Source organism: Ictidomys tridecemlineatus, chromosome 12 (genome assembly GCF_052094955.1).
Source record: "Ictidomys tridecemlineatus isolate mIctTri1 chromosome 12, mIctTri1.hap1, whole genome shotgun sequence".
NCBI classification, from domain to species: domain Eukaryota; kingdom Metazoa; phylum Chordata; class Mammalia; order Rodentia; family Sciuridae; genus Ictidomys; species Ictidomys tridecemlineatus.
The window spans coordinates 26,526,250-26,542,291 of record NC_135488.1 but is presented as its reverse complement, the minus strand read 5'-3'; the positions used below and the strand labels follow the sequence as shown (position 1 = coordinate 26,542,291).

At 32.5% G+C, this 16,042-nt stretch overlaps 1 protein-coding gene across 1 annotated transcript; it reads right to left on the bottom strand.

Annotated features, from left to right (window-relative positions):
- Window positions 1-2,725: 2,725 nt before the first annotated feature.
- On the bottom strand, window positions 2,726-13,963 carry LOC144369133 (uncharacterized). The gene is made up of 3 exons (XM_078028222.1): window positions 13,848-13,963; window positions 7,793-7,871; window positions 2,726-5,632 (listed from the first exon to the last, which is right to left on the bottom strand). The coding sequence occupies exons 1-3, from the start codon at window positions 13,879-13,881 to the stop codon at window positions 3,694-3,696; spliced, it is 2,052 nt and encodes a 683-aa protein (XP_077884348.1). The 5' UTR covers window positions 13,882-13,963; the 3' UTR covers window positions 2,726-3,693.
- Window positions 13,964-16,042: the final 2,079 nt, after the last annotated feature.

Below are 16,042 nucleotides of genomic sequence, written 5' to 3'. Positions count from 1 at the left end.
AAGAAAGAGAGTCCAGGCTGTAAAAGGCTGTGGTAACACAAGTACATTCTATTTCCAGAAAAAAAAAATGGAAATGACTCTGTAGGTCCCTCTAGAGGCTTGCTCTCTACTCCATCAGGCAAGAACCTGTGTTTGTGATCATTTTTTTTTGCTTCTCTTACCCTATAGACCCTTGTGGGTGATTGCAGAGTAGCAGAACTTTTTGTTTTAATAGAGTATCTTCCAGTGAGGCATAAAGCTTGGCCAGCAGAGCAGAGAAATCTAATGCCTGTCAACAGTCTCTCCTCTGTCCTTTGATCCTCAATTTATCATCAGGTGATACCTGCCTGGGGCAAGCTCAGGATGTTTGGGACAAGGCAAACTACTAAGGTAGAGAGATGAGGGCAGGGGCCTGGCTTTGAATCTCACTGGACCTTTTTTTTTCCCCTCTGGTATAGCACCTTGGAAGGGGAAAGTGAAACACTGCACAGAAAATGGTGTAATGTGCAGGATCAGAAATCAAATGTTTTTCTTGTAGATGACAAGATAATGTCCCAGGCCACCAGCTTCAGCATGGGGTTGCAGTTTCTGATCGCCTGAATATGTGTGTGTGTGTGTGTGTGTGTGTGTGTGTGTGCGTGCGCACATGTGTGCACAGCTGGAAAGACTACATCCTCAATGGGGTTTCTGCTAAGGAAGAATCTTGTCTGATGTTCAAGTACAGGCATCTGGCTCAATATTGACAACTGACTTGAGACTGGTAAGGTTTGGGAAGGATGGTAGAACTCTTGGTCAGAATGTTAGTAGCACCACAATCAGGGCCAAATTAATAATTTTCCTGCCTTCAGGATTTAGGTTTCTTCTGATAATATTCTGTGTTTCTCCTTTTGCTCCTTCTTTTATTTCCTCTTTCCTCACTACTTGGAGACAATCATTGTGCTTAAAGCACTAGGGAGAAAATAATAAATTAGAAAAATACCATTTTTTTTCCAGCATGTATGATCTAACCCAGAGTTCCTGAGCCTAAGCATGGTTAAAATTAGAGACCAAAGACTTATTTTTGGCAAGGGGATTGCCAACCATGATGGTGTTTAGTAATCCTATTCCCTACCTTGAAAATAAAAAATGCCTCTAAAAGGCTCAATGTCCACTGGGTGTAACCACTGCCATGGCTGAGAACTTCTGAGCAGTGAGGTATAAAGCTAAGTTCACACCTGCAGTGGAGTTTGCAAGAATGTCTCTGTGTCTTCTTGGGGTCTCTTTTATTTAGAGTTATGATCTTCCTAACTTCCTTAGCTTTGCCACATTATTGATATTTGTATGGTTTTTTTTCAGTATGAATTCTCTGGTGTTGTTCTTTTATTAAAAGCTTTGTCACCTTCTTTACATTTCTATGGGTTTTCTCCAGTGTGAATTCTCTGGTGTTGATTAAGTCATGATTTTTTAGTCTGAATTGTGATCACTAAGTAACTATAGCTATTATCATTTTTTTAAAAAAAAAAAGGTTTTTAAATGTTGCAATTGTTCAGACTTATGTACAGAAAAAACCTGAGTCTGATGACCAAAAAAACTGAGTCTCTTTGTCTTTTTTTTTTTTTTTTTTTTGTACTTGGGATCAAACCAAAGTGCTCTTCAGCACTGAGCCACATCCCCAAATTTTTTATTTAGAGTTAAGATCTTCCTAAGTAGCTTAGATTCATGTGAAATTGCTGAGGCTGGTTTTGAAACTGTGATCCTCCTTCCTCAGCCTCTCCTGCTGCTTGGATGAAAAGTGTGTAGCACAGTGCCCAGGTGAAGACCGAGTCTTCCAGAATCCAGACAGAACCTGATGTACTGCAGTGGAAAAGATTTCCTCATACATTATTGACTGTTAAAAACATCGTTCCCTGGAAACAAGCACCTTGAGGAGCCGAGGATGGATTCTGGGAAAGATGTAACTATCTGAGCTTTCACAATGTGGCTTGGGACAGACATTTTTCATGGGTGAAACAACTGTACCCCTGTAAGTGTTACTGGCAGGAGGTTACTGGCTTTTCATTGACACCATTTTTAACAATTCTAATTTTTTTTTTCAAATATAACACAATAATTGATTTAAAAAGTGTGCAGGTTTGTGGTTTTCTTTTAAGAGAAAAAAGGGCAACTATGTTTCATCAGGAACTGGCTCAATGTTCTCAAAAACAGATGTCAGATATATGCAAGCAGAGCCACACATTGGTACAAAGACACACAGTGCTACCCCGGGTCTGCTACTAACTGCTATAGTATGTTTCCAGGTGGGAAATGGTAGTATGCTTTTTTCTCATATGTACAAACTCTCTGGAGGATCAGGGGCTTAAAGTCATGGATGGAGTCTCAGGGCTTTCAGGGTCATAGACAGGCCTCCTGCTGTCTATTCAGTGTGAGAATTCACACCCACAATGATGTCTGAAGGGTGACAAAAATATCTTTTTCATGCTTTTTATGCCCATAAAATCCTGAGTAAAATTTAACTAACCTCAGAGCAAAAGACATTGACTTGCATGCTTGTCATCCAAGCAGCACAGGAGGCTGAGGCAATAGAACCACTAGTTCAAACCAAGCCTGAGTACTAAAAGTGAGGCCTTAACAACTCAGTGAAATTGTGCCTATAAATAAATACAAACCAGGGCTAGGATGTGGCTTAGTGTTTGAGTGCCCCTGAATTAAATCTTCAGTATACCCCCAAAATAAAATAAATAAGACATTGACAAAGAAAAATGCTGTCCATCTGAGTTTATGGGAAAAACATTGATGTTATCATAGACTTCAGGCATAAGATGGTTTTATTAATATGTCAGTTTGACACAAGAGGCCTTTAAGTACAGAGATAGCTTTGGAAAAAAATATGATTTGAATTTAATCAATTAAAACAGAGAAACTGATGAAAGGACAAGTGAACCTGGTGAGCTCCACAGAAGGAAAGAGGGCCAAGGATACAACCATGCTGCGTGCCCACTTCCATGGGCTCCTGTGTAATGGCCAGTTGGGCAAGGGTTGGGGTTTAATGGAGTGAGCACTGCAGAGCTATCTCTGGACAATTGTAAGTTTTCTTTCCAGTATGACATTTCTGGTGACCAATGAGGTGTGATCTTACAACAAATGACTTTTACAGTCTATAGATTTGGAAAATTTTCTCAAGTATGAATGACCTATTTCTTGTTAACTCTGGAAGCACACTTAAATCTTTGCCACATTCTTAACATTGACATGGCTCTTATCCAGTATGAATATTTGGTGAATAATAATACTTTTCCTAGTAAAATAGCTTTGCCACATTCTTTGCATTTGTATGGTTTCTCCCCAGTATGAATTCTCTGGTGTTGATAAATGTGTGATCTTTGATAAAGAGCTTTGCCATATTCTTTACAATAGTATGGCTTTTCCCCAGTATTAATTCTCTGGTGTCAAATAATGTATGATCTTTGGTTAAAAACTTTGCCACATTCTTTTCATTTGTATGGCTTTTCTTTTATATGAAGTCTCTGGTGTTGACTAAGGAATGACTTTCAATGAGAAGCTTTGCGACATTATTGATATTTGTATGGTGTCTCCCCAGTATGAATTCTCTGGTGTTGAATTAGGTATAATCTTTTATTAAAAGCTTTGCCACATTCTTTACATTTGTATGGTTTTTCCAGTATGAATTTTCTGGCATCCAGTAAGATGTGATTTTTGAATAAAAGCCTTGCCACATTATTTACATTTGTATGGCTTTTCTAGAGTATGAATTCTCTGGTGTAGAGTAAGGCTTAGTCTATAATTAAAAGCTTTGCCACATTCTTTACATTTGTATGGCATTACTCCAGTATGGATTCTCTGGTGATCACTAAGGCGAGATTTTCGATTAAAAGCTTTGCCACATTCTGTACATTTGTATGGCTTTTCTCCAGTATGAATTCTCTGGTGTTGACTAAGGCTTACTCTATAATTAAAAGCTTTGCCACATTCTGTACATTTGTATGGCTTTTCTCCAGTATGGATTCTCTGGTGTTCCCTAAGGTGAGATTTTGAATTAAAAGCTTTGCCACATTCTGTACATTTGTATGGCTTTTCCCCAGTATGGATTCTCTGGTGTTGAGTAAAGCTTGGTCTATAATTAAAAGCTTTGCCACATTCTGTACATTTGTATGGCTTTTCTCCAGTATGAATTCTCTGGTGTTGACTAAGGCTTACTCTATAATTAAAAGCTTTGCCACATTCTTTACATTTATATGGCATTTCTCCAGTATGGATTCTCTGGTGTTCACTAAGGTTATATTTTGAATTAAAAGCTTTGCCACATTCTGTACATTTGTATGGCTTTTCTCCAGTATGGATTCTCTGGTGTTGAGTAAAGCTTGGTCTATAATTAAAAGCTTTGCCACATCCTGTACATTTGTATGGCTTTTCTCCAGTATGGATTCTCTGGTGTTGAGTAAGGCTTAGTCTATAATTAAAAGCTTTGCCACATTCTGCACATTTGTATGGCTTTTCTCCAGTATGAATTCTCTGGTGTTGAGTAAGGCCTGATTTTAGATTAAAATCTTTGCCACATTCTGTACATTTGTATGGCTTTTCTCCAGTATGAATTCTCTGGTGTTGAGTAAAGCATGATTTTCGATTAAAATCCTTGCCACACTCTTTACATTTGTATGGCATTTCTCCAGTATGGATTCTCTGGTGTTCACTAAGGTGATATTTTGAATTAAAAGCTTTGCCACATTCTTTACATTTGTATGGCTTTTCTCCAGTATGAATTCTCTGGTGTTGAGTAAGGCGTGGTTTTCGATTAAAAGCTTTGCCACATTCTGTACATTTGTATGGTTTTTCTCCAGTATGAATTCTCTGGTGTTGAGTAAGGCTTACTCTATAATTAAAAGCTTTGCCACATTCTTTACATTTGTATGGCTTTTCTCCAGTATGAATTCTCTGGTGTTGAGTAAGGCATGGTTTTCGAATAAAAGCTTTGCCACATTCTGTACATTTGTATGGCTTTTCTCCAGTATGAATTCTCTGGTGTAGAGTAAGGCACGATTTTCGATTAAAAGCCTTGCCACATTCATTACATTTGTATGACATTTCTCCAGTATGAAGTCTCTGGTGTTCAGTAAGTTGTGATTTTCGATTAAAAGCTTTGGCACATTCTGTACATTTGTATGGCTTTTCTCCAGTATAAATTTTCTGGTGTTCAGTAAGGTGTGATTTTTGATTAAAACATTTCCCGATTTTCTCTCCAGTATGATTACTGTAGTGTTTAAAGATGTTTGAGCAACACTTAAAGACATTTTCACATTTCTTCAATTCGTAGGGTATATCTTCATTGTAAAGCCTATGGTTTTTAGTAATGGATGGAATTTGAGTAAAGTATTTTTCACATTCTTTACTTATGGAGGATTTATCACTGCTCTTATAAACAATTGAGGGATCTTTAAATGCTTTTACATATTTTTTAAACTTGTAGGGCTTCCCACCAAAATTAATTCTCTGGAGTTCAGGAATTCTTTTAGTTGTATTAAAAATGCTTTCAAATACCTTATATCTGTAATTTGTCTCTTGATTATGAAAGCTTGGATAAATAAATTTGGGGCATAGATTAAAAACTTTTTCACTTTTATCATTGTAAAGCTCTTTTAACTGATCACATGGGTGTTTTCTAGGATTTAAAAAAGAGTGAAATTTTAATGACTTTCACAGAATTTACATTGTTTTACACAAAATCTAATATACCACTAATTACTTGGGGTAGAGATTGTCTCCAGGTCCTGAACAGAAATATTTGTGGATATTTACAAAATGGTGCATTTCAAATTATTCCACTTACTAACTAAAGAATGAAATTGATTACATAGAAAATTTTGTATCATTTAAAGGAAGGGTATAATTACAAAATGCTGTGCAATTATATTTAAAAGCACACATGAGTCCTCAAATATGGCTGCCATATGTGTTGTTGTCTCTTTCCAGCTTAGCCAATCACCCATATCCCTACAGTTCCAACTTGCCTCAAACACACTATTGTTTGGTTTTAATTTGCGGGGAATCCTGCAGGCACTGGAACATAAACATGGCGCTTATGTGCCAGAGCATTTCCATTAAGCCAAAGACCAAACTGCATCTGAGCTGGGCTGCTCAATTTTCCAGCAAAAATATATATCACTGAGGATGTTGTTAAAATTCTTTCTATGTAACTAGCTCACTGAAATCAGTTAGAAAATACTTTGGATTTGTTGAAAACATATTCCTTGAGATGCACAGATGAGTAGTGCTAAGACCTGAGATTTAGTTCACTGGGGACATGTATAGGATCCAGGAAGTCTCTGGTTCTTATACTTGGAAAGTTTTTCTCATTGCATCCACAACCACAGAATGCATAGATATTTTGGGTATTCACTTGGAGTCAGGTCAAAATCTTTGTTGATATGAAAGATGAAGCAATGCATGTCAGATGGATCTACTGAAGGATATCTATAAACTCTGCATGAAATTTTTTTTTAAAAAGCATGGAATTCATTAGGAGAGAAAGACTGGTATCTGGGAACTCACAGTTGAAATCCAGCTAGTTTGAGACTATCCAATACATGTTATATACTACCTAGTTTTTTCTAAATTCAGCATGGCACTGGAGATGGTATCATCCATTAGAGCCACATAGCCACAGCATCACAGAGGTGGGTGAGATTTGCCAGAATGCAAATCTACATGTCTAAAGAAAGAATTTTACTGTTGAAATTTTATTTCTACCTTTGATGTACACTCCCTTAAATAAAGAGTGGAAAATTATCTAGTCATCTTTTTTTAGATCCTATGTGGTCTAGAGAATCTATAAGGTGCTTTACCTCTTTTATCATAAGTTATGGCCCTGTGTCATACTCCTTTATTATTTATTTCAGATATTCATTTTTTTTTTCAGGTGGCTCATCACTTTCCAAGAAGGAAGTGACTCAGGTGGAATGCTTGAGGTCTCATGACATGGAATGATTATGATAACTTGTGAGTCATAAACAGATAGTTAACTACACAAAGACTACTTCAAGTTGAATTAAAATTATAAATTTAGAAAGCAATGCCTACAATACTTACACCTTAAACATATTTAATTAATCAATAGTTCTTCTCAACAGAAAGTCCTAGTGAGGCTTATTACATCATTTCCATTTCTCCTTAATCTGAATATTTTTCTTGTCTCTAAGTAAAAATACTAAAATGATGAGACAATTTGTCTATATTGTGTAGAAAATCACCTTGTTATAACTTCATAAAACACATTAGAATATTGCAATTTTGTATTAGTGATCTGTAGACTTTTATCTAATGTGCAATCACATAGACATTATTAAAAGTTAAAGCATAACTGATTAATAAGCATTTTATTACTGTTTAGATTTTTTTCACTAAAATGCCCATTTCTATTCTAGTTTTATTTCTAAAGCTTCCAAAACTGGTTGAGTCTTTATTTTCCTGAAGGTATTTTAAAAACTCATCTTTATAATGCCCTGTAAACATTGAATGTATTTGTAGGTTGATACATGATTTTGCATTTGAAAATACTGTGCATTATAGTGGTTTTATACAAAATATTTTAAAATTACAATAATATACTTAAAAATTCGAACCAAACAAAAAGTGGCTGCCACAAGTTGAGGAGTCAGTCTTCTGAAATGTTTCTAATAATGTAACCTGATTAATTTGTAATTTTGTGTATAAATAATTTTCATTATTTTTTTCTCTTTATTAAAAATTTTCTGAACTTTCCTCTTTTTTAATTTATATTTCTTGTTCAAAATTAAGTATATAACTCTCTTGGTATCCATACCTGCTCTTTATCAAGTTTTGCAAAAAATATTTTATTTCTTCTTCTTCTGAAAATTCTTGGTTTGGATTAGAAGTCATACCTGAAATAAATTAAAATAGCAAGTTATTCCACTTGTAACACTGTGGGGAATAGACTCTGAAAATATATAAAAACTTATCAAGGTGGGGGAGGGGAATAGCCCCAGAACAGGATAATTTAAAGCGATTATTACTCAAGAAATATATAGAATTTACTATAATATGCTGACAAAAGCTGAGAGAACTTTGAAAATCATCTTTAAAGAATTTGTAGCACCACAGATGAGGACAACATTCAAACTGAGTGATATCACAATCACAGCCCTTTACTTCAACATATTTGAACTCCACCTGTGACTCAAATGTTGCAGAAAATAAATCTCTTATTTAGTTTTTTTTCTTTTTATCTTTTTGGGAAGTATTTTTTAGGATTAAACACAGTGATATTCTATCACTAAACTACATTCATAGACCTTTCAATGTTTATACTTTTTTTGAGACAGTTTATTACAACAACGCTAAAATTTATTTCAACCTGGCATTCCACTGCCGTAGATTCCCAATTATATGGAATTACATTTATATATCATTGCACATGACCTGTTTTTGTTTACATTGTGACTTCCAAATATTTTCCAAAATGACTATGATGATTTAGTTTAACATATTTTAAATAGAAAAATCTCAATGAAAATAATAGCTCACACAATAAAGAGTATAATCTACTCAAACAAACCAAAAGTTGAGAGTTGGAAATTTGATGTTGTTAATTATCTAAGCAATGCCCAATAACCTCTTGAACGATATTTATTAAACTAAATAAAAAATGTAAAAAATTGAAAAGAAATTCAGAAAAATAGGAACAGAAAAAGTAGAAATTATATACTAGAAATATTCATTTAAAAATGTCTCAGGCTGGGGATACATTTTAGATGGTAGATTGCTTGACTCACATGAAAAAGGCTGGGCTTGATTCCCAACCCCCCCACTCCTCCCCAAACACAGTCTCATGAATTAACAATTTGAGAAATAAAATATATCAAATGCTAAAATTAATTAAAAGATACAGGTAGTGTTGGACACAATCATGCATAACTTTAATCCCACCATCTTGGGAGGCTGAGACAGGAGGATCAGGAGTTCAAAGACTCAGGAATGATGAGGCACTAAGCACCTCAGTGAGAACCTGTCTCTAAGTGAAATACACAATACTGATGGTGTTGTAACTCAATGGTTGAGTGCCTCTGAGTTGAATTCTAAATAAATAAATAAATGAAAAAAGTTAATAAATTTATAATCAACTTTTAAAACTCTTCAAAAATAATTGACATCAAAAGATATAAAAAGAGAAATTTTATTTACTAAGATATTCTTTTATGATTAACAGTTGATTTCTTTGCAGAAGACGTCCAGAAAGGAATTGGGATATACAAGTATGTATGTTGAAAGAAAAAGAAAATATGAACCTACAATACTTTATCTACCAATACCATTTTTTTGAACTTTATGAAAAATACATCTTTAAAGATATGAAAATATTCAAAAATAGCTTTACTTCTTCACCAGCTGTAAGAGAAATAATCAGTGGAATATTTGCAATAAAATATTCTGCACAACAGAAATCATATAAAATTTGAAAGCTCTTGTGGAAAAGAAAAATATATACAAATACATATTTTATTACACTTTCATTGTTGTATGTAAAACATTTCATTCTACAATAGAATGTGGAAAACTAAAGCATAAAAATTATCATAAATATTTGCTAATTAGTATAAATTAGAAAAGCAGGTGTGACATCAATTACAACTCATGGCAACACATATAAAAAAACTGATTGTTTTAGAAAATCAATAAATTCAGATTAAAATGTAGTGCAAACTAAGTACTTTATTTTTTTCTTTAATTTTCCTTTAGTTATACATGACAGTAGAATGTATCTTCATATATCATACATTCACAAACTATAAAAATCTATTCTTTTGGTGATAAATTATGTGGAGTTACACTGTTTGTATATTCATTTAAGAATATAAGAATGTAATTTCCAATTTATTCTACTGTTTTTAGGCACTTAAATAATTACAAAGTAATGACAAAATAAACATCAAGGATAAAAAAATAGAAAAAAGTAAATTATCACCATAAAAATGTATGAGCTACGCATTAAAGCATATTTTAATAGTAGAAAAAAATATAAGAAATCAACAAAACTTGAAAACTATAGAAGTTTTTCCTCATCACTAATTTCAATATCAATAAACAATTTGGAAAAAAAAACTAATCAAAACACAATATAACCAACAAGATTAAACTTAAAAATATGTTAACTATGTCAGATTTAAATCTACAAAAATTCTTTTTAGATATAAGGTCACAAGAAGATTAAAAACAAAAGGATAAAACAAATATTACTTTCAAAATTGTTGATAATATTTATATAAATAAGAGACAAAGTAGAATATTATATAAAAATAAATATGCCAAATCCTTAGAATACAATCATATGGAATATATATATAACTCAAATAATGATTTTCATCTACAGAAAGAAAAGACAAAATTCAACATCATAGAAATCAAAAACATAATAATAGGAGACATTAATCCCCAATTAATGCAAAGAATAAAAAATAGAATTGCATTATTACCCAAGGAATAAAAAAAAACCCTTCAAATAACATTAAAAACCATTTTGGTTTACAGAGGCAATATTCTCTGTAGTCTCTGGAATATTATTCCAAAGAAATCAGGTTAAACGCACAAAACAATTACAATATTGAAGTTGCATTCTAACATAACATAAAAACACAGAAATCAAAAGCAAAAGTGATATTTAAAATTTATGAATATGAGTTTAAAACCAAATTCAGCAATTAAGCAAGGCCCTAAGCAACTTATCTAGACAATGTAACAAAATTATATATAAAACAGCTGCCAGCCAGGCATGATAATACACACTTTTAATTCAAGAAGCTTGGGAGTCTGAGACAGCAGGATTGTGAGCTCAAATCCAGCCTCATCAAAACAAGGTGGTAAGCAACTGAAGGAGACCATGTTTCTAAATAAAATACAAAATGGGGCATGGGATGTAGCTCAGTGGGCAAGTGCCCCTAAGGTCAATCCCCAGTACCCTTCCCAAAAAAGGGGTGTAGATGTGGCTCAGAGGGTAAACACTTCTGATACAGAAAAAAAGCCTAAAGCACCCAAAGAAATCTATGAAGTCCATGTAATACCAATCAAAAAATCAATATTATTTTTGCATGTACAAAATAAGTTATTTAAACAATTATATGGAATATTCTGTGTACATACATAACTACAAATATTAAAATAAAAAAATACTTCCCTATATAAATACAATAAAAGTTACAATATTTAATAGAGCATTTTAACTTGAGGTTAAATGAAGAAGACATGAGTAATAAAACTAACTTCACATCAATTAGCCCTCAACTTGATCGTCAAATAAAAATATATTTACAGATCTACTCTCATTAAAACAACATTCAATAGAGACCAATGTGGCAAACCAATCAAATTACATTTTACATGACTACATGTAGGCAATTTGGAATAAAATATGAAAACTTTTAAAATTTTACAAAGATAAGAAATTGTATAATATTTATAATAATCAACTTTTAAGATAGTATATTAAGTGAAATAGTAATACCAATTAAAAAAAAATACCAGGTAACTCTATGTATGAGAGAGATCTACTGTAGCCAAATATAGAAACCAAAAAGAATGTCATCAGGGATGAAAAGGTGAGACAAAGGATCACTTGTTTGGAGGAAAAAAAAACATACTTTTTATGTGACACACACATTCTAGAAAAAAAAAATCTTACAAAACAATTTATTTGAACACTACTGAGCAGTAAATTCAAAATATGTAAGACAGTAAGTTCAGAAAAGTTATACAGTGTACAGTTTTTATCAAAATTAAAAATTTGACAAATACATAAAAGATAAACAGAATTGGAAACATCTTTATGATACCTTTAAAATACTAAAGTCTTACTCCTAGACAAAAGAACAGATTCATATATAGAGAGATAATGAATATGCCATTAATTCTAGCAACTTGGAAGAAAGGCTGAGGCATGGAAATAGAATTTAAGCTTCAGCCACTTAACAAGAGTCTATTGTAAACTGAAAGTCAAAAGGGCATGATGATGTAGCTCAGTATTATAAGAGTTCAATCCACTGTGTGTGTGTGTGTGTGTGTGTGTGTGTGTGTATGTATAAATATATAAACTTAAATACATTATATAATTAAGAACAAGAACTGAGTATAAACAATGTACTATATAAAATCATATATAAAAAGGGTTAATATTTATACATGTAAAAAAAATCATAGAAAACTTGATTGAAAATTGGAACATGGTTCACGTGCAGTTTAACTTCAACTAATGTTTACCTAAAGTGATAAATCATCATAATTTCTGTTCAATTATAACATATAGATATAGAAATAAAAACAATATCACGGATGTGAAAAAACCTAATGAACAATACTAAAGTTCTCTATAGAGTGAAACTCAAAAAAAAAAAAAAAAAAAAACCAAAAGAATTAGAAAAATGTAACCCAAAAAATTCTGGATAATTGTATTACAATAGAAATATTTCTTTTTACTTTTTTTTTTTGTAGTGATAGGTGGACAGAATGCATTTATTATATCTGTTTATTTTTATGTAGTCCTAATCATCAAACACAGTACCGCACACATGTGAGGAAAGCCCTCTGCCAGTAAACTACAGCCCCGGCTCTGAAAATTCTTCTTTAAACCACATTGATCAGCTATACTTACATAACCATTAGGAGCAGGTATTATGAAATGCTGCTATTTATTACATGGCAGAAAAATAATAATAAAATACATGTGCAATGTCAAGCTGCTATGTCAATTCCCTGCTTGAAAATGCTCTTCACCAGAGTGTTATCAGCCTCAAATATGATCTCTGGCACACAGCACCTGAGAATAAAAGAACTCTCTTTATAGATAAGCACAATGTTTCACTGAGCCTAAAACTGTCTACATAACAGTAGGTTTATACAATGGACTTTCTTGAGAGCTACACAAAACTCCTAACATTGCACATTACAACTTAGTATATAACTGAGAAATAAGGTGCATAATGTTGCTAAGTTGGTAACCTGCCTAGTAATAAAATGAACAATATGTAGTAGTGATGCCAATGAATTAAATTAACCTATTGATATGAGGCAGCTCGGCCTTCTTGCCATTATCCCACCTTTCCTGCCTCTTGAATCTTTTTTTTTTTTAAACAATGCTTTGTGTATTTGAATGTAGGGAGATCACTGGAGAACAAAAAAGAGCTTAAATAATTCATATGCATGATAAACACAGAGCATGCAATGCTCTTTAATTATTGCAACAGAAATAAACCTAGGCTTGAAAAAATTAATTTTTGTGTCAGATTTTAGCTTATCAATTAACATTTTTAAATGTGAATTCCTCTTTGACATTTGAACCTCTTATGTGTACTCTTTGCTTCATTGATTTCTACCCACTTTGATATATGTCTGCTGTCAATTTTCTCTTAAAATTTCAAGGTTATTTCTTTGGGGGAAGGAAAGGTGACCAAGGATAACTTACAGAGAGCAAGATGTTTTTGATGGAAAATGGAGTATGTCACATTTTGTTATTTTCTTCATAACTACAGAAGGCTTTTTAATATTTTCCTCCATATAAAAAAATAAAGAGAAAATACCCTTAAGATTCTACACAATTATTTTCCAAATCATTTTTTCGGACAAAAACACTAAAATACTTTGAAACCATTTTTATTCTCTACATTGTGAGCACTAATTAGAAATGATGTTAAAGATAAAGAAAAATATTTAACACTTTCTTTTCTACAAAAACAAATGCCCAATCTTTGTCCTAAAAAACAAGAAACTAAAACGTTTTCATGCAAAATAGAAGCTGGCATAAGATACACTATACAGTTAAAAAATTAAATATTGGTTTTGAATTAGAAGTTCTGAATAAAATTTAGGCTCACCAATAAAGAGTAGGTGTCTACAGATCTCTAACATCACATCTCCATATAAAGTCTTCTGAGAAGGGTCCAGGCATTTCCATTCCTCTTCTGCAAAATCAATGACCACATCCCTTAATGTCAATGGTTCCTGAAGTAAAAATGAATAAATACACATCACATAAACCATATGATTCATGACAAAGTATTTAACTTCACAAAAATTTTAATGAGTTAAAAGAGAAGGTTTTCACATATGGTAGTGATGTCAACCGTTCAATAAGATACTTTTTTTATGGTGCTGGGGATTGAACCCAGGGCCTTGTGCATAAAATGGAAGCACTCTACCAACTGAGCTATAACCCCAGTGCCAATAATTTGTTATAAGCAGTAAAATTGGTGGATAAATTTGGTATAATGAAACCCAGGGAGCAGTGCATGAGAAGCAAAACACTGAAGCAAAAAAGTGGAGAAAATCCAACATAATTTCAAAGGATAAATAATAGTTGCAATTAGTTATTGAATATTCAAAAGAAGCACAACAAACAAAGCAATGATACTTGAAACATACATAGAAAAAACATAAGTAATAACTATACTTATACAACAGTGGTCACCTTAGCGTGTTGAAGACATAAGAGATCATTAAAGACACACCAAAACTTTCAACAGTCCACATATTTATTTGAATGGTTATCTCCAAAGTTGTCTATCTTCTCATTATTTAAACATACCATAAATCTATACTATATTTAAAAAAAATTATTTTTACTTCTGCAGACCACAATATCACAACTCACTTCTAAAACAATAAAATTTTTAACTATCAAACTATTACAAAACACTTAGGTACTTGGGTCAACTTGAACTACATGGAACAAAGTTATATAACAAAAAATAAAAATAAAAAAAAACACATTAAGTGAACAGACTGTTAATCTCTCAGTTCATAAGGAAACTGACACATCAGGTTTAAAATTCCCAGATTTGTAAAACCACTCTCACTGTAAAACTGTATCCTCACCTGGCTCATTTCAAAGTAGAAAGTGAGAGAATACTAAGCAGTTAAGAACAAAAATTCTGAAAGGTGCTGGCACCCTAAATGCCTCCCTGACTACATAGAAATACATCTTTTTCCAGAGTCTCACTTATCACTAGTGAACCAACACATACATGAAGTTAGTTTAACATTCTGTGTGATGTCTTTCTTCTAAAAAAGCATTATTTTTTTTTTAATTAGAGATTTAACCCAGGAGCTCTCAACCCCTGAAATGCATTTCAAGAAGTTTTTATTTTTTTTTAATTGTGATAAATGGGCTTACAAAGTTGCTTAGGGTCTCTATATTACTGAGATTGGACTCAAATTTACTTTCTTCCTATCTCATTTTTTCACATCACTGTGATTACAGGTGTGTTCCATGACTCCTGACTCTGCAACCACTTTTGATACCAAATGTGTGAAAAACAACCAATATTTCAACAATTAATAGTCTCATAATTCAATTCTGATAACATCTAGTACATATCCCACAAGGCTGGTGTTATGCCTATAAAATTTTCTTAAATGAAGTGCCAGTTTCAAGTCCCAGAATAGAATAATATTTATATTTATGATTCATTTCCTATAAATTAGGGGTCTCTACATCTACACAAACAAGTTACTTATTCTGATAAAAAAGAACACACTTATGTATACCCGCTTCTTATAAATTATATAAATAGGGAAGTTGACAATTGAAACCTTGCATATAATATAAAAAATGACAGAGGAAAATGGGACACCTTATAGGCCATTTTAGGAAATAACTGGTTGAAGATATTACCTCCCATTTTTCTGTTCTACTACAGAAGAGCTCCCTTCCCAATATGATTTAGAAGATCCTCACTATTTAAAATATGATGGTTTAGAAACTCAATCAGAATAGTCATATTGTTGTCCATAAAAAAAAATTAATTGAACACTTTTATATTCAGGGGTAACAACAAAATATTTGTTTAAAAAAAAGTGAAACTTAAGTCTCTCCTTTATGTGAAACCCTTAGAATATTAAGCCATCTCATGTCAGCCCAAAACAAATACACACAATTTTCTTAAAACTCCTAAGTATTTGTTGGCTTCAGGGTAAAGGAATCTTCATCTGGAATTTTGATTTATTTTTTGGTAAGGGGTCATTCTACAACTAAGATATATTCTAGGCATTTTATTTATTTATTTATTTT

Excerpts from the sequence above, each read along its gene's own strand:
- LOC144369133 (XM_078028222.1), bottom strand. The coding sequence starts at position 13,881 with ATGTTAGAGATCTGTAGACACCTACTCTTTATTG. Across the intron at positions 7,872-13,847 it reads TAGACACCTACTCTTTATTG|GTATGACTTCTAATCCAAAC; the intron begins GTGAGCCTAAAT and ends AATTTATTTCAG. Across the intron at positions 5,633-7,792 it reads CAAAACTTGATAAAGAGCAG|AAAACACCCATGTGATCAGT; the intron begins GTATGGATACCA and ends TTTAAATCCTAG.